Below are 19,960 nucleotides of genomic sequence, written 5' to 3' on the forward strand. Positions count from 1 at the left end.
TAAGAGTCTTCTACAGTTTGTCTCCATCTCTGATTTCATCTTGTTTTATTTTTTCCCTCCCTTCCCCTATGACCCTGTTTTGTGTCCTAAATTTCACATATGAGTGATAACATGGTAATTGTCTTTCTGACTATTTTGTTTAGCATAATACCAATTCCATCCACATCATTACAAATGACAAGATTTCATTTTTTGATGGCTAAGTAGTATTCCATTGTGTGTCTATGTATGTATATATGTATACACACACACACACACACACACACACATACACACCCCATCTTTATTCTTCTGTTATAAACATTGGAGTGCAGGTGCCCCTTCAGATCACTACATTTGTTTCTTTGGGGTAAATCCCTAGTAGTGCAATTGCTCAGTCATAAGGTAGCTCTATTTTCAACTTTTTAAAGATTTTTTATTTACTTGAGACACACACAGAGAGACAGACAGACAGACAGGCAGGCACAGGGAGAAGCAGGCTCCATGCAGGGAGCCTAATGCGGGACTCGATCCCGGGTCTCCAGGATCACGCCCTGAGCTGAAGATGGCACTAAACCGCTAAGCCACCAGGGCTGCCCTATTTTCAACTTTTTGAGGAACCTCCATACTATTTTCCAGAGTGGCTGCAGCAGCTTGCATTCCTGCCAACAGTGTAAGAGGGTTCCCCTTTCTCTGCATCCTCATCAACATCTGCTGTTTCCTCACTTGTTAATTTTAGCCATTCTGACTGGTGTGAGGTGGTATCTCATTGTGGTTTTGATTTGTATTTCCCTGATACAAAGTGATATGGAGTATATTTTCACGTGTCTGTCGACCATGCGTATGTCTTCTTAGGAGAAATGTCTGTTCATGTCTTCTGCCTATTTCTTGATCGGATTATTTGTTCTTTGGGTGTTGAATTTGATAAGTTCTTTATAGATTCTGGATACTAGCCCTTTATCTGATAAGACATTTGCAAATATCTTCTCCCATTCTGTCAGTTGTCCTTTGGTTTTGTCGACTCTATCATTTTTCAGGAGTAACATGAACTTTCACAACTGATCTTTTCCTTTTATTGTTTTGTCTTTCTACCCTGCTATTGAGTATAAAATACCTGCTCATTTATGGCAAAAACTTTTTTCATTATATAATGCATTTCAGTTAAAATTATTAGTTTATTACTTAGTGCTCTCATGGCACCTTAGTAATAGCATCATTAAGTATGTAACCACATTATATTTTAGTTGTACACATAACTATCTGCCCTCCAAAACAGTGAACTTGTGGTCAAGGACTATGGTTCATTCATCATTATAGTCATCTTTCAGTATTTTAACTGCAACTAAGTTAGCAGTATTCAAATTAATGCTTAATACTAATCATAGGAAATAGAAGACAACTTGCAGATTATATATACTTTTATTTTGCTCCTCTTTTTTTTCATTTTACTTTTACCCTGGCATTATTTTTTAATTCTGAAATCAAGTGTGGATTTAAAAAAAAAAAAAAAAAAAGACTCCGGGCACCTGGGTGGCTCAGTTGGTTAAGCATCTGCCTTTGGCTCAGGTCATGATCCCAGGGTCTTGGGATCCAGTCCTGCATTGGGCCCCTGCTCAGTGGGGAGCCTGTTTCTCCCTTTCCCTCTGATGCTCTCCCTGCTTTTAAGCTTGCTTGCTCTCTCTTTCTCCATCAAATAAATAACATCTTTTAAAAAAAGGCTTATCTAATGATTGTTTTATGAAATTAGAAGAAAAAATAGGTAGCAAGAAATTTTATTAAATTTTTAAAAGCTTTTAAGGAATATTTTCAGAATAGGGGTGCCTGGGTAGCTCAGTCAGTTAAGCATTTGCCTTCAGCTCAGGTCATGATCCCAGCGTTCTGGGATGGGCTCCCTGCTCATGGGGGGAGCTGGCTTTTCTCTCTCTCTTTCCTCTTCCCCACCACTCATGCACCCTTGCTCTCTTTCTCTCTCTTTCCAATAAATAAAATCTTTTCAAAAATATTTTCAGAGCTAATTAAAATATTACAGTATGCTTCACCACTTCAATTTGAAAGTGAGAGGTCTGCTTAGGAAATATAGATTAACAATTAAAAAGCATAGTTATGTAGTTTTTAAAAACATATCCAATGTAAATTCATCTATATGTGTAGAAATCACTGCTACCTAAGGAAATTATAATTCAGGATATCCTTATGGGGGAACTGTTTACACAATTTAAGTTTCCAATATTCTAAGTCAATTAATTTTCTGAACAGAACACATGAAAGACAAGCTATCCTATATCTCAAAATAACGGACTCATAAAAATTATTGTCATCTTCTTTGGTGATTAACATTATAGTCTACAGAAAATTTTCTTATTCTAAGTCTTTTGTTGAACTACTTACAGAATAAACTTATGACTAAAAATTGAAAGCAAACTTTGAAGAATAAACTATAAAAACTACTAAACTTCATAGTGTGAACAAAATCTTACCACATAATTTCTGTCACTTCATAGGAAATATATTATAAATTACTACAGAAGTACAAAATGTGAAAGAATAAGAGAATTCAAGTCATATATAACTGTATGTACCTATTTCCTTTCCTTCCACATACACCATTAGCTTTGTAAACTAAATAATCAACAAACTGAACATATCAAACAATAACCTGTCATAATCACTACTTTACAACAAGCTCATTAGATCTAGGGTAGTTTTTGTGAAGCAGATACAAACCAAATATAAAGAACAAACACTTCTAACTACGGAACATTTTAAAAGAAAATAAATTCTTACTTTCAAATTTATAAATAATAGGAATATAGAGCTACCTTCCCTAAAGTGGAAACTTTTCTGTCAAACTAAACCACAGTTTACATTACAAAATGCTAGAAATAAATGCTATAGTTGGACTCTAAATTATACTCTCAAAAGTTATCTCAAAACTCTAAAGTAGTATTCCTATGTATACTCTATTAAAATAAGTTATAAGTAAAAAAAATAAAGTATAAGCAATGATTACTTAAAACACCCCACGCACACACACACATACATACACACACAACTCCAAGGGCTTATCTGATCTTAGAATCCATAATCTCATGTGTCATATCCCAATTCTTTTTCTACAATTTAAAGAATAGTTTTTAAAAATTTGTCAGTGTTACACATCAATTACTGTTGTTGGTTTATTTCCTTAACCCTTATTGTGTTCTGAAAAATATTTGTTTTCCTTATCAAGAAGAAGAAGGGAGTAAAAGATAGTCTTGCATAGCACGTAAGTAATTCAGGGTCAGATCTGACCACCTAAAAGCTTTTTCACCAAGACACTAAAAATTATTAAATTATAACAAAATTGTCATTAAAATCTAATTAGTTCTATAATATCAGTATTTGCCATAAGTGTTTCAATAATCTTTTGCTGATATTTCACCTCTAGAGTAAGGGCTGGAAATAAATAGTAAAATTACATAATATCTCTAGGAAAGAATCTCAGTCTGCTGTTATTTTAACTAATCTTTGTAAAATTTGAAGATTATTTATTAAGCAACAATGTGACTAATTCAGAGTTACACAACTACAGGCAACACAGTGTGGTATTGAAGAGTATGGATTATGATACCAGAATGTGAAGGCTGGAATGTCTATTACCTTCTAGCTGTCTGACCTTGGTTGACTGTATAACCTGTTTGGGCTTTATATTCCTTGTCTGTAAAATAGAGACAAGCATGGCACTTATTTGTTTTGAAGGTTAAAAGACTGGATGCATGGAAAGCATTTAGATTAGTGTCTGATAACATAGTTAACAGCTCTGCTTTTCATTGTAGTGACAAGGTGCCTTGCTCATTAGCACAGTACGCAGTGCATCAGTCTCCTAATTGTAGTGACAAAGTTCATTGAAATTTCAACCCAATTTTTTTTCTTTTATTCAGCGCATCTTCAAATCTCAACACGATAGCTTATTGTATCTAAGTTTATTTTTGTGGTCAAAACTATCAGAAGAAGGTAAAATAGCAATGATTTTTGAAGGATTAAAAGGTTCCTCAACTCTTTTCATCATTTCCAGGTTACATGAGCTGTTCTTACCCAGGGTGAGGCAAGGGAGTGGAGAGGGCATTCTGTATAATTGAAGCCCCAGTAAAACAAGCAAATAAAGAAAGAAAATGTCCTAGTAATGTTTGGAATTATTTTTTCTTTTGAAGTTTCAGTTTAGGGCACAATACTGAGTCCAAGGAACTATTATAAACTTCCAAAATTCAATTATGAGTTGAACATAATGAAGACGAGACAAGATGAAAATAAAAAAGGTTTAGTAGAACAAAACAGAGGATATATTTGAGTAAGCATTATGACTGATAAATCAAAGTACATTATCTAATAAATCCAAATCACAAATTGTCCTTTATTTGTAACAGAAGAGCCATTTTTTTTCCTCTACAGTTTCATTTAAAATCCAACTATTCTAATATAACTCAGGGAAATTTCCATTTAATTTATATACAGAAAATATAATTTACAAAGAAATAAAAAAATGGCCTCATAGCCAAACTCACAATTAAAAGAGTTTAAAATGTCATATCAATTAATTTTATAACTATATTTCATCTTTCTACTACATAGTTTGTTTACTTAAGATAATGACGAATTTAGCTTTCAACTAAGAATTACAAAGGGTACATCACTGATACCATTATTAGATGAACAAAAGAAAAACCAGCAATAGATAATGAGAAATACTGAAAATAATTATTTGACAGGAAAACATTATTTCTGTGCTGTTTCTCATTTGTTAAGAGAGAGTATTCTTCTGCAGACAGTAACATATTCTGAGACGTAATTTAGCCTTCACACCAAATAATCAAGATAAAGAGGTGAGATTTAATCAAATAAAAGGTGAACATAAAACAAGAGTACCTTGCTTTTTCAGTACTTAATTGTGTTAAATTACCTTTTATCTGTTGAAAAGTCAGTAGAGCAAGCTGTTTAGCCATAAAAATTACTTATTCTTGTATAATTATAGACTGTTATGAATATTAGGCATAACTGCCAATAACGAGGGAGGTCATAAAAACTTTATCATTTTCTTTCAATGTTGTTTAATTTCTCATCACATTGAAAAAGACTTGAGTGTCATTCATAAAATCATTAACTTTGTTTTCTCAGCACACCAATTAACATTTACTCTGTATTAACACTGTTCTCCTTTTCCCTGTCTCTTCCAAAGGATTTAAAACTGAAATATTATAGCAATAGACATAAAAGGCAATTTATTCATTTGATAACCAACTACTGGGAATATTTAAGATACATATTTATTAAATGTAAGCTTGTACATACAATGTGATTAGAGCAGTTTCTTATACATTCTAGGAACCTGGAAGAGGACTACATGCAGAGTAGAACACAAAGGTAAAATATTGTTAAAAGCAAAACACGAACAAAAATGACTTAATTTTGTCTTGTGAAAATTAGAGGTATGATGTTTAACTTGAGGATTATTTGCAAAGAAGAGGGAGATCTGAGATTGAGGTTAAAATACTAGTTTTAGAGTATGACACCATGCCTCCTAAGGTTAGTGAAAATGAAAAACACTACATGCAAGGTGAAGTAATAAACAGGTTGTGCATTTTTAATCCCTTTTGAGATCTGCGTGTGACCTTGGCCATTACCTCCCTACTGAAATCTCCAAACTCCCATCTGCAGAATCTAGGCTGGATTTAGATAATTCCTAAAGGCTCTTCCAGTTTTATATATTAGGAAAAGGAAAATGTTTAAATCCTAGATGCAATAAATTATCACTCATGGGCATGGAAAATCTGCTTCTATAGAATGTAAAGTCTTTATATATTTTCTATTCTCTACTTCTCAGCATATGTAATTTTACATATTATAGATGTCAAATTAAAAACCTGTTCACTGTATCTTTATGAAATACGTGGTTCCATACCAGAGTAGAGAGGTATTACTTATGCTCTCCAAAACTTACAAAGTTTTCTTGTATTAGTATTAGAAGTTTCTAATTTAAATATTTTTTTCCCATATATGGGGGAGGGTTGAGTTGAAGCAAAAACAACTTCAAAATTCTCCTTGAAAGGGAATATGATTACCTTTTCAATCTTGTTGCTGCGAGTCAGGTTCCCTCAAACATCGGTACCTCTTTACAGAAATATCAAGAATTTAGGCTTGACAACATCACTAAAGAATTGTGACTTTGGAGAAGTCATACAGATACAGAAAATTTTAGTTTCCTCAATTATTAAAAAATAAGTTTGTACTAGATAACTGTAAGATCTTGGTTATTGCAATATTATGATTTTCTGATTATGTAATATATGTGTAAGCAAACAGTTGAGTAAATTATTATGGGGCATTACTTATACAATATACTACCTAACTGATTGTTTAATAATGTCTGGTAGCTTTTTCCTGAGAGATATATACTCAACAGTGGAAAAACATTTCAGAAACATGTATTATTCATATATATATATATACACACATTTGTGTGTTTATTTACATTAAGTAACGTCCAAAGTTTATTAACTCCTCACCAAAAAGAAGCACTATCTAGTTCTCCCTAATAATTCTCAGAAGGAAATAAAATGGTAAATATTTTCTCTGCTTTACAAAGAGAGCAACTAGACATTAATGAGCAAATGGGATATGCTTCAGCAGTTCATTGAACAGACTCCGTGTCAGAGGCGGAATAAAGTGGGGTTCACGGAGTCTATAGACTTTTCCATTAATACTGTGTCTTTAATTTTCTATTACAGCTTATACAATGTAGGAGTGGATATGTTTATGTATTTTGGGGCAGTGGCTGAGAAAACTGATAGGAAATGATAATCATTAAGATATGATGTGGTCTCAGAACAGTTACTCATTGTACTACAGGTCCCAGGGCACTGGTACAGACTAGATTCTTTTTCTTTAGTTTTTATTTTTTTATTTTTTTTATTTTTAAAGGCCACATAGCCCTTTCTTTGGCTCTCTAGCTACTGGGATTCATTGAGCCGTATCACTAAAGGCTTACCTTACAAAGGAGGTATTGATCTTCTACAAATAAAAATGTTCCCTTACACTTTCAGAAAACCATCTCGCTCTTTCTAAAGTCTACACAAAGTGTAGATTCAGGTCTTTAGAGAATGGGTATAGCCCAGCCTCAAAATGTATCATCCCGCCAACTGAAAAGTTCTATCAAATATTGATTTCCTTACAAATAAAGACTAAGTGGGTACCTTCTCACTTGGGAACCCAGAGGAGTCAGGTCTAAGTTCCTGATAGCTTTCCCTTTCCCCTTGCTGGCCCATTGTTCTCAGATTCACCTACTTGCAGTGAGTGAGTGTGCTGCCTGATTTAGCTTCCCCTTACTACTTTGAGTTATTTGGACTTTGCCACAGGTTTCAATAAGTTCCCCAGTAATAATGCTTATCAAAGGTCAAGTACAAAAACAATGGAAATAGAAAATAATTTTGAGAACAATTTGGCTATTACCTCAAGTATTTCATTTTGCTACCTCCAAGGTATTTTCCCTTCACTTGGTAGATATGCTAACATATAGCTTACACTATTTGATTTACCATAGACCTGTTTAGACCTCAAGAGAAAATAAGCCCATTTTATTAAAATAAAGGATGAACAATTTAAAAACAAGCTAATTTACAAAAGCTTGAGGCAAGACGTTCTCTCCAAATTGCTTCAACACTTTCAAATAAGGTTAGTGGTAATCTTTCCAGTTTGGGACTCAAACAAGATTGTTTGGCTACATACTCTGAAGACAGAGCAAAGATGGAGCTACTTAGGAAGCTGCCTGCATGGCAGTTTGTTGAGCAAAAGATGCATGGTACTTTTTGTGAACTACCAAAGCACACAGGAAAGAGGTCAACCTAAATCTATTTGCATTTTTGCCAAAAAGATGGGAGCCAAGGGCAATATATATAAACACTGGACTCTAATGAACTAATGGAGTACTATTATCTCTGATTGTGCTCATGTAACTATAATCCATTTTATACACGGTAGGCACAACAAATCAGATGACGACACTCTTGCTTATGATCCTTCTATTGGCTTCCATTGTACTTAGAATAAGTCCTAAACACTATAACCTGATTTCCAAGGCCCTCCATGGTCAGGCATCTACCTATCCCTCTTACCCATCTCAGGTCAGTCTCTCTCTTTCTCTCTCATGGTAGGCTACACACTGATCTTCTGACTCTTCCCCTAACAGGGAAAGCTTACTCTGACTGTAACTCTTTCTCCCTGAACTTTTTCATGATGGATTCTTATCTTTTAGAGATCAATTTAAATGTGACCCCTGCATATCTTGCCTGACAAGCCTAATGTAGCAACAAAGACTGTCCCCTTGACTAAAATTAGTCAGGCTCCTTTCAGTCTTCTTTTTAACCAGACCTTGTATTGGACTCTATACTCAATCTGCCTATACTAGTCTTAGCAAAGAATCCTACCAAGCCATCCTTCCATCTTTGATATGTGATCACCCACAACACCTGATCAAGTTCTTCATCCCTAACTCTTGATGTCTAAGCTTTGGCCTTCCTTTAATAAGAATTTCATTGGTAGTTTAATAAGTTCAGTAACAATTCCCCTACGTGTGATACCTCCTCTCAGCAATTTTCAATTCACTGACCCCTTCATTCTGTTCTTTGGCTATAAATCCCTGGTTGTCTTTGCTATATTTGGAACTGAGCTCAGCTCTTTCCCCTAATGAAATAATATTGAATAAAATCTGTCTATTGACTTTAATGAGTGGCTGATTCTGTTTCTCTGGATCTCAGAATTCAAGAACCTGGAATTTCTATCATTGCTTTGGTACTTCTGAAATCTTGAAAGATGAATAAAACTTCAAGTGAGGAGACCAAGGAGCCATGGAACTTGATGCTATGGACTACTGAAAAAAAATTTATGTAGTGTCAAGAGTGTGTTAATGGTGCTTTCTAGGTCAGAAAACTTTAGAACTTTCCCCACTGTACAACTTCCCCTTTGTTACTAAGGTTATTCTGCATGGAGTTTCAAAATGAAAATTGTTCTTGTTTTAGTTTGAGTGTCTTTAGAATGTCTGACTTTGGTGTCCTAGAGGAAATGAGGACAGTTAGTTTCAATATCTACAAAAACTGAGTTTCACAGAAAGATCTTGATTAAAAACAAAACAAATAACAACTCTTCTTCAGAAGAATAATAAGTGAACCAAACAAAAATTTCATTTTATCTTAAACCTGAGTAAGAATAGTGCTCTTTGAACTATAGTAGGTCATACTGTGTAATTTCTCATTGGCCAATATTATGCACTGAATTGTGTCTCTCCAAAATTTGTGTCTCAACCCCAGGGCCTCATAAAGTTACTGTATTTGAAGATAAAGTCTTTGAAAGGACATTTAAGTTAAAATGAGGTCATCAGGACCCTAATTCAATATGATGGTGCTCTTAAAAGAAGAAAAAATTACAACAGAGACAAGACCAGTTGAAGACACAGGGGGAAGACACCTATCTACAACATAAGGATAGAGGTCTCAGAAGAAACAAACCCTGTTAACATTTAACACCTTAATCTCAGATTTCTTGCTTACAGAATTGTGAGATAGTAAATTTCTCTGTTAAAGCCATCTAATCTGTTATATGTTGTTATGGCAGCCCTAGCAAAAAAAAAAAAAAAAAAAAAAATACAACAGCCAACTAAGAAATGCCAAAGACTGTCATCAGGGTAAAAACATTTATAAAGAGGTAGATTTACATTTCAGAGTTGTTTGGTTTTCTCTCCAACCAGAAGGATATTAGACAGCTGCTAGTTTGTTAATACTTCAGATTTACTTGGTGGTATCCGTTCATTGGTTTAAGAACCTAAGAAGTATGCAGGATACTAGAAACTTCAAGTCAGGAATAGAAACTGACTAGAAACTTCAAGTCAGGAATAGAAACTGAATGGTCTCACCATTCATAAAAATAGAAGAACTATAAACCTTCTTAGTGAATGATTTTGCAATTCTACTGCATTATCCTTCCTTCTTTCACAACTTCCACATCATAAATAATTTGGCTGACAATAAAACAGGGCTGGGAAAGCAATATTTATCTAAAATAATCAAAACTATTGTCACAGAATCATGTTCTTGGCTCTTCTTGTTTTGTTTTTGTTCTTTTTCTTTCCTTTGTTTCTTCTGTTTTTCTTATATTCATCATTTTTTTATTTTGAACATTATCATGCTATTTATAATTCATGGGAGATAATATTCTAAAATAACTGTACTAGCTTTTGGAAGAGAAGCAATGTCTAGATTACTAAAATAACATTTTTATTGTGGTTAAAAAACACATAACATAAACTTTAACATTCAAAATGAATTATTGAAAACTACATATGAAACCAAAGATGTATACTACATGTAAAGCTAACTGAATTTAAATTGAAAAAAAAACATACTTTGAAAAGATTTCCTTACCAATATTGGGGTGCTTCAAAAGACGGCAGATTCTAGCTTCTCTTTCCAGTTTCTGATGATCTGTTTAAAAATATAAATCACAAGTCTTAGCAAAAAAGATTTAAAGATAATAAATGACATATTAAAATGATATAAAGCCTTTACATTTACATATCCTTTGATCTCTTTTTAAAAAGTGATAATTTGCAATTAGGTGAACATAATATAGCTTAGCAACCAAATTTTCCTTTTTTCCTTAGCTTGATGCTTGACAGAGATACAGAATACAGCTGAATTTTGACAGGGCTGGAGAAAACAGTGAAAAATGTCACAAAACAATAGTATTCTTTCTTTACCTTAAGTATATATTATTACAACAACTTAAATAACCCAAATACACATACACATTTAAGCAGAGGATGCCTATCCGGAATTTGGAATGCCATAGAAACACTGCTAAGTAGGGTTACAGTTTGCCCCTAATGAAGAAATATTTCCTGTCCCGTCATATTTTCTATCAACCACTTTTCATACAATTGTTGGTCCAACTCCCTAAGTTTATGATGTTCTTTCTTATATCCGAGACTTCTAAAAATCCCACATTGCTTGCTCACTTTCACCCTTCTACATTTCCCTACTCATTTCTTTGAAGAGGCATGGCCACTGTAAACTTGCCTTTTAAGAACTGATACTCTCCTCTGGTTTCTTTGTGGTGGTTCATATGCACATATTTATAACCAAAATCACTGGCCAAAGCACAAAATAAGTGTCAAAAAGAGGCAAGAAGAGAGAAGAAACACATGCTGCCAATCAGGACAGCACTACAAAGTGGTCATTAGTTGAAAGCCTTATATAGCTATCTGACTTAAAACTGACAGTAATCCTCTGGGAATAGGCATTACTATATCCATATTTTAAAATATAAAAACTAAGGCATAAAGGCATTAAAGATTAATGGTGTCTACTAAATCAGCTCTCATTAACTAGAGTTATAAAATAGCCTTAAAAGAAAGAGGGAACACATATCTAACTACTTACACACAGTCTATACCAATGGTCCTCAAACTCTGTGGTCTTACAACCCCTTGTTATTCTTTAAAAAATTATCGAGGATCCCAAAAAGTTTTGTTCATATTGATTAGATCTAATCATGCTTCCTCTATGAGAAACAAACTAAGAAAAATGTTAAACATATATTAATTCATTTAAAAACAATAATGAACCCATTATATTAACATAACCGTTGCATTTAATTTTTAAACTTTTTATTTGGAAATAACTAAAACTTACAGAAAATTTGAAGAACAGTACTAAAAACACATATACCAGATTACCCAGATACATCTATTATTAATATTTTACCCCTTAAAAAATCATTTATGGGGACCCCTGGGTGGCTCAGCGGTTTAGCGCCTGCCTTCAGCTCAGGGCATGATCCTGGAGTCCCAGGATCGAGTCCCACATCAGGCTCCCTCCATGGAGCCTGCTTCTCCCTCTGCCTGTGTCTCTGCCTCTCTTTATCTCATGAATAAATACATAAATATTTTTTTAAAAATCAATTATATATACATATCCATGCTCTATGTATATATACATGTCTGTATATGTATATACACATTTGTTAAGATTTTATTTTATTCATTCATGAGAAACACAGAGAAAGAGAGGCAGAGACACAGGCAGAGGGAGAAGTAGGCTCCCTGTGAGGAGCCCGATGTGGGACTCGATCCCAGGACCCTGGGATCATGAGCCAAGGCTGATATTCAACCACTGAGCCATGCTAGTGCCCCATATACACGTATTTAATCAACACACAAATATATAAATATACATGTTTATATTTATATCTAACTTTTTTCTGAACTATTTGAAGGTAAGTTACAAACATGAAGGCCCTTTTTACCTCTAAAATTTCAGTATATATTACCTAAGAACTAAAATACTCTCTTACAATCACTGCATAGTGATCAACTTCAGCAAATGCCACACTGAAACAATACTTTACCATCCATACTCTAATTTTCTCCATTTAACTCAATTATGCCCTTTATAGGATTTTTTTCCCTCCAGTGCAGGATCTGGCCGAGGTTCAGATATGGCACTGAGTTATCATCTCTCTTTAGTTCCTTTACTCTGGAATATTTCCACAGTTTTTGTCTTTTATGACCTGACAGTTCTGAAGTATATCATCATTTCTATCTTCAAAAAGAATTATTTTCATTTTGGTATTGTCAACTGCCAATTATGGTTTGATTTAGACTATGCATTCTCAGCTAGAACATTATCCTCCTCTGGCTGTCACATATGGAGGTATATATTGTCCAACTGCTTCTCAAAAATGATAACTTTGAGCACCAGGTCAAGGAGCTGTTGAATTTCTCTGCTAAATATTACTTTTTGTTTCCTTTGTAACTAATAAAAGTATGTGGTGAGACCTTATTACCAGGAAAACATCCTGCTCTTCATCAAAATTTCCCTGTAAATTTTGCATTCAGTGATGATTCCTGCCTGAACCAGTCTTTATGATAGTAGAAAAATGTTGATTTTCTAACGCTAGCAGAGTAACATATATTTCATGAAATATACGATCACTTAAAGTCAATGATTGTAAATAAGAATGTATAAGGACAGATAGTAGCTATACTTGCAATAAAAATAATGTAGTATTCATCTTATCGTTATGTTGTACACCTGAAACTACTATAACATCGTTTCAACTGTACTCAAAAAATGATTTTGAAGTGAAAAAAAAATTTAAAAAGAGTAGCACGGTTTTATATCTTTGGCAAATCTCTTTGATGTTTGCCTTAATTAGAATACAGCTGTATTCTCATGTTTGCTTCTATATTCTATCTACTGTAATATGTTGTTTTGGTTGAAGTAGATCAACCAAATCTGACCTCACAAGGATATGTAGTTGGAAAAAGAAAGAGCACTGTCACAGCCTTTTCAGATAATTGTGGTTATTGTTCTTTAATATCATCCCAAAATTCAACAAGTGATAGCTTCTTAAAGGTTAGTTGCCATGTGAAATCTGAAACTTTATTAATGTATTTTATGAACCATATCAATGAAGTCATGAACTTTAATGTTTAAATCAAATTAATTTTCAACATTAATATAATAAATGTTCTTTTTTAATATAATAAAATTTTACTCTGCTACATTAAAATTCATTGCTCTTTCATATGCTTCTTTTACACCTAGGCATAACTTTATAATATGTTGAACCATTTGGAAAATATTGGTTAGTATGTTATGTAGTTCTTCTAAACATGGACACATTTCATTACATACATAAAAACCATACACCACTATTATCATCAGAACAATCTTTAAATTTGGGAATTTATCATGTTTCTCATGGGCAAATACAAATTTTCCAAATTCTAATTATTGTTTGAACCCTGAACTATGTTGTTGGCAATAAATGCTGTCAGTTGTTTTCCTTTAAGCAACAGGCTCACTTTGCTCATTTTTGAGAAAATGTCTCTCAGTAACCTAAGTCTGAATAATCATAGCTAGTTTTTCAGTTGTAATTCCAAGTAAAAATGGTGTTCCATGAAAGAGTATCTAGTTAAGCTTCCAACTCAATCAATCACAAAGTACTTTTCCTTGAGACAACCACTGTACCTAGGTATAGAGCAAAAGTGCTTTCTGCATTCTTCTCATTTAATCATGCAGAATGTTGCAAAGACAGGTGATCAAAGGTCAAGATTTAACTACAGTAATAATTTTAATTGGTTCATTAAGGTCAATCCTTAGTGAAGTTTTTTATTTAGTCTATAAGTGCAAAAATTACAGACTAATAGTATGGTCTGATGCCACTGCCTTGATTCATGCAAAGGTCCCAGGAATGAAATATCCACTATTTCTTTTGTATCATAGGTACAAACATCAACACACACACACACACACACACACACACACACACACACACACACACAAAGCATATGTCTTAGATTTATTATGAAAACAGTTTTGACCTTGTAGATTCAGGGACTCCTAGGTCTACAGGCCACATTTTTGAGAACCACTGGTATATTCTAAAAAAATAAAACAAAACAAAAAACCTGCTTTGTATTCTATTTTTCTTGCAATTTTGAAAAAATATTTTAAACATATTTTGCGTTTTAAGTAATCTCTATACTGAATGTGGGTATATAGTGTTGTTAGCTACTCAAACAGAAATAGTGTTTTATTTTTTTATTTTTTATTTTTTTATAAATTTTTATTTATTTATGATAGTCACAGAGAGAGAGAGAGAGAGGCAGAGACACAGGCAGAGGGAGAAGCAGGCTTCATGCACTGGGAGCCCGACGTGGGATTCGATCCCGGGTCTTCAGGATCGCGCCCTGGGCCAAAGGCAGGCGCCAAACTGCTGCACCACCCAGGGATCCCAGAAATAGTGTTTTAAAGAATCAGCTCAGGGCAGCCCAGGTGGCTCAGTGGTTTAGAGCCACCTTCAGCCCAGGGCCTGACCCTGGAGACCCAGGATAGAGTCCCACATCAGGCTCCCGGCATGGAACCTGCTTCTCCCTCTGCCTGTGTCTCTGCCCCTCTCTTTCTCCTCTCTGTGTGTCTCTCATGAATAAATAAATAAAATCTTAAAAAAAAAATCAGCTCAGCATTGGATTGGATCTAACAGTGTTATCTGTTATATCTGGATTACCAAATATGAAGACATGTTCTCTGGCTTTACCATTATCTAAAACTACAAGTGTCTCAAATAAATGTAAATCCTTCAAACTCCCTAGCTCTTTAACAGGTTGTCATCCTTAACACAAGCTACTTCTAGAATATTCTCATTTAGAAATATGCAAATAAACATAAAAAATTAAAGCTGATTTGAAACTGTGTCTAACACCATCTTAACTACTGCCAAGTGACATATGCAAAACATATGCTTACAGAAATTATAATTTTGTTGTGGAGACCGGGGTATGCAAATATATGCTATATCATGTTATATATATATTATGTATAATATGTTTAATATATACATCATCTGATACCTATATAATTAAACAAGATGACAAAAGATCTTTATTGACAATATGTGACATAGAGGTTTAGCTATAAAGATGAACATAATTACAGAATTTTATATAGCCTATTCTTACAGATTGAACTAGGTCTTATAAAATCTATATGTTGAGCTCCTAACCGTTACTATCTCAGAATGAGTATGTATGTGAACACAGAGTCTATAAAGGGATAATTAAGTTAAAATGAGGTCATTAGGGGAAGCCCTAATTCAACTGACTGGTGTCCTTTTAAAAAGAGTTTAGAACGGACACACATTGAGGGAAGGTCATATAAAGCCACAGGGAGAACATACCTACAAGCCAAAGAGAGCCCTTGGAAAACCAACCCCACCGAAACTCTGATCTTGGACTTCTAGCCTCCAGAATTTGAAAAGATAAACTCTACTGTTTAACCGCCTAATTTGTATTACTTTCTTATGGCAGCTCTAACTAACAAATACACCAAAGTATTAGTTTTCTACTGCTATATAACGAATAGCCACAAATTTGGAAGCTTAAAATAACATACATTTATAATCTCAGTTTCTGTGGATCAGGAACCTGAACATGGTTTAGCTGAGTCCTTTGCTTTAGGTTCTCTCAAAAGGCTGCAATGAATATATCAGCTAGGGCTGGGGTCGCATCTAAATACAAGGGAAGGATTGGTTTCCAAGTCCATATGGTTGGTGGAAGTATTCAGTACCTCAGAAGTTGTTGACCTGAGTGTCTTGGTTCCTAGCCAGCTCTTGGTTGGTTGGTTGTTGCCCTCACTTCTTTGCTCTGTGTCAACATAGCAAAGCGCTTCATCAAAGCCGCTAAGGTAAAGAATCTCTTACCAAAACAGAAGTCACTGTCTTATCCAGCTCAATCACAGAAAAGTGATATCCCATGACATCTGCCATAGTATTTGTTTAGAAGCAAGTCACTAAGATGGTCCACTTTTTTAATGGGGGGTATGTATACAAAGTATACAAGTGCAGTAATATCAGGAAGCAAAGGTCACTGGAGCTGTCTTAAGAGGTTGCTTTTCATGTCTAACTTCATAATAGTACTGATATCTTCATGAGCTTTTGCTTTGATTACTTTTTCTTCCATACAGTCACATAACTTAGTGATCCCCTGTGACTCCTAAGGCATCCCACACTTTCCTATTGGGGCATGTTTGGACATTCCAAACAGTGATAGAACTAAAGCTTTCATTAAAATCAGAATTTAGAAATAATGGAAATGCTTCATATTCAACAACAAATGTACAACTTTCCTTTAGAGGGAGTAGGAAGGTGAAGAGGCCTATTAATACTAAAGGGACATTTCAGTATTTATCCTTCTCAAGAGATGATTAAATTTTGCATTAAAATTTCCTTTACTTTTAATTCAATCAGCAACTAAAAATCATACATTCCTACCTCATCATTCCCAGGTCTCACAACTGTAATGGTAAGAGGCAAAGAGATTATAAAAGACAAGACATCCATAATACTGTTTATCATCATCTGAAGATTTTCTTTTATTATCCACACACCTTGAAGCTACTGTAGAACCAGATTCATTTATCATTTAATATTAAAGTATTCAAATTGTAATAGTTTGACTTTTTTCTTCCTTTGAAACTCAAGTCCACTGTTCTATGGATAAAATAATAACCCTTCAGGCTTTAATATTGTCAAGTCTGAAAAGATACATGCTGTTAGCAATGGATAGTTGAAGATCCACCATACAAACAATGCACAAATAAAATAAATCATCATTCAGTTTTGACATGGAAAGGTAGAGAATGGTACTACCCAGTACAAAGACCTCAGTATTTTAAAATTTTCTGAGAATTGTGAGAAAATGTAGTCACACTTCTTCCCAGCTTTAGGATACTTTTAGATACTTTTTAAATTTAATAAGTTATTTATTTCAAATGGGGAGGTAAATGTGATTTCAAACCTACTGAAGTAAATCCTTCACTCCTGTTCCAATCAAAATTTAATCTTTATGGAGAATAACTGATCACAAATGGAAATTAAAGGGCTAGCCCTGAATCACTTTCACAGAGCAATAGGAGTATCACTAAATCTACATAAAACAACAATTTATTTATCCAGCAACACCAGCCAATGAACTTTCTTTCATCTAGTAAATTTCAAAAGTTAACTACCTTCCCCACCACAAATGACAAACAACTTAAAATGTCAACCTCTTGGGGATCTCTGGGTGGCTCAGCGGTTTGGTGCCTGCCTTTGGCCCAGGGCGTGGTCCTGGGGACCTGGGATCAAGTCCCACATCGGGCTCCCTGCATGGAGTCTGCTTCTCCCTCTGCCTGTGTCTCTGACTCTCTCTCTCTCTCTCATGAATAAATAAATAAAATCTTTTTTTTTTAAAAAATCAACCCTCTTGAGGGTAAATCTAATAATCACTGCTTTTTTAAATAAATGATACATAAAATAATTTAACCTTTTTTGACACCATTGATGTTAGTAATGACTAACATCATTATTACTCTGCTATAATCCAGTGAAGCCTGAAAAAGCTACTGAGGTGTAGAAGCCCACAGGGTACTTCCCTGTGTTCAGTCTGCTCTCTGCACCTCAATGTGGAATCATCTTGTCAGCACAGGCAATGCCAAGGGATGGTCTGGGCTGGAGGAGAGAGGTGGCTGTCTTAATTGGTCACTTCCCACCTCTTCCACCAAACACACATGAGTGTAAACATACAACCTAAGGAGGACATGAATTTGCCACACCCAAGAGGGTTAAATTCTTTTAGTTACCCCTCCCCATAAACAGATTCCCACCCACAAAACAATCTTACATAGCAGTTAGAAGTCACTCCTCATGTCCACGAAAATAGGTTTAAAATCCAACTCCATCCAACATTAATGTTTGTTCTGCCGACCTTCTGGCTTGCCAGATCAAGCTGCTCTTATCTTTCCTGCCCCTATCTCCTTGGTTGTTCCTTAGCCCAGTGCACTAGTTTGAGATCAATGCCTTAGATCAGTTTATTTCTCAGGGCAGGTTAATCCTGCTTTCCTGGTTTCTTCCATAACTAACCCAACTTGATTCTTAACTTTGTCACATTTGTTTGGTTTCTAAGAAACTACACTCAAGTAAGAGACACCCTTACTCCCCATTTAGAACCACACCTGCCTGGCTGTCCATTTTCAGAAGAGGGAAGATTAGACAAAATGGACCTAAACTATTTTAAGTCTTCTATTTTGCATCTGTTTATTATACATTTCTATATCTTCCTTTTTTTTTTTTTTTTTACTGTCAGCTCTTACTGCTGTATCTCCAGTACACTAAACAATTTCAGGTACACATAACAGGCATTAAATAAATCTCTGTCAAATGAAGAAATTGAAGACAACTGCCCCTTCATTTCAAAACTGCTATGAACTAAGAATAGAGGATAACAAGGATAAAAAATATAAACTAATTACAAATAACCAGGCAGTGAGAACCTGAAGAGATGTTTTCTGAATAAAAGGTACAATCCTCAGGGCACAGATTCTGGAGCACTATAATGCGGCTACTCAGAGACCTTATTCCTAAAGATTTTTAAAATTGTATTCTGAATACATTTTTCTTGTTTGAGAAACTACTTCAAGCTAAATGAGGCATTCCTTAGGTAGGAATATAGATTCTGTCCATTTAAGTAGGTCACACTTAAAACCACACTGTAAGTTAGAAAGAGCTATTTAAAGGGGCCACTTCATTACAAAGCTCAGTATGATATATATATGGATTTAAAGCAGTCATATTAAGTTTTTTTAATTCGTAATTAAATATTATCTTTCATCTTATCCTTTTAAACTAGGCTTAATCCATATCATAGATTTTATTTTCTTTTAACTCTTTGACCTAGATTCTTTCTGACATTAGGGACTGGTCATGTCCCGTTATTTTCTATTGCCAGTAATATCCTGGATAAATTGGTAAGATTCTATAACTATATAGGATGATGTTCTTTCTTTCCTGGTAGAGTAGAATTAGATACATGAACTAAAAGTTCATATATCTTAAGAGTGAAGTATTTTGAAAGCTTTTTTTTTTTTTTTCTGTGTGGGAAGCTCATGCAAATGTTAAATTCTGAATGTCAGTCAAACTTTCATTCTTTATGGAATGGTTTACAATTTTTGTGATAAACCTTTTTTTCCCCTGATTTTTTTAAAACATCTATCACACAGGGGATAAACCAGTCCTCTCCATTTTACCTTCTTTCTGCAGTTTCACCTGTGGAGGAAGATGGCACTGGCCACAGGTGCCAGAGAAATAAAAGGCCTATAATGAAAGCTCCTGATTTTGTAGAACTCTAGACACAGAAACAACCCAGAAGGATAGAAAGACCTCAGGTTTCAGAGTAAAACAGTCAAGAGTTGTTATCTGGTTCTACCACTTACAAGTAGCTGCGTATCAAAGTTCCTTGACTGCTCAAAAGATTCATCTATAAAAGGAGCATAAAATATCTAGCACCAGGCAGCATATCTGGAAGAAAGTAGGTACTCAACAAATTATGGTATCATCATCATTATTTTTATTATTCTTA

General features: G+C 34.4%; 1 protein-coding gene across 29 annotated transcripts in view; it reads right to left on the reverse strand.

Moving 5' to 3' along the window:
* CAMK2D (calcium/calmodulin dependent protein kinase II delta) overlaps positions 1–19,960 on the reverse strand; it is a 302,138-nt gene that overhangs the window by 192,927 nt on the left and 89,251 nt on the right. For all 29 annotated transcript variants that reach the window (XM_077882403.1, XM_077882406.1, XM_077882408.1 and 26 more), the window contains one exon: positions 10,425–10,484. Coding sequence is in view for 17 of the 29 variants with exons in the window: in XM_077882424.1 (XP_077738550.1) it covers positions 10,425–10,484 (60 nt within the window). In the remaining 12 variants the exon portion in view is untranslated. The remainder of the gene's footprint in view (positions 1–10,424; positions 10,485–19,960) is intronic.

Source organism: Canis aureus, chromosome 33, assembly GCF_053574225.1.
Source record: "Canis aureus isolate CA01 chromosome 33, VMU_Caureus_v.1.0, whole genome shotgun sequence".
Classification (NCBI taxonomy): domain Eukaryota; kingdom Metazoa; phylum Chordata; class Mammalia; order Carnivora; family Canidae; genus Canis; species Canis aureus.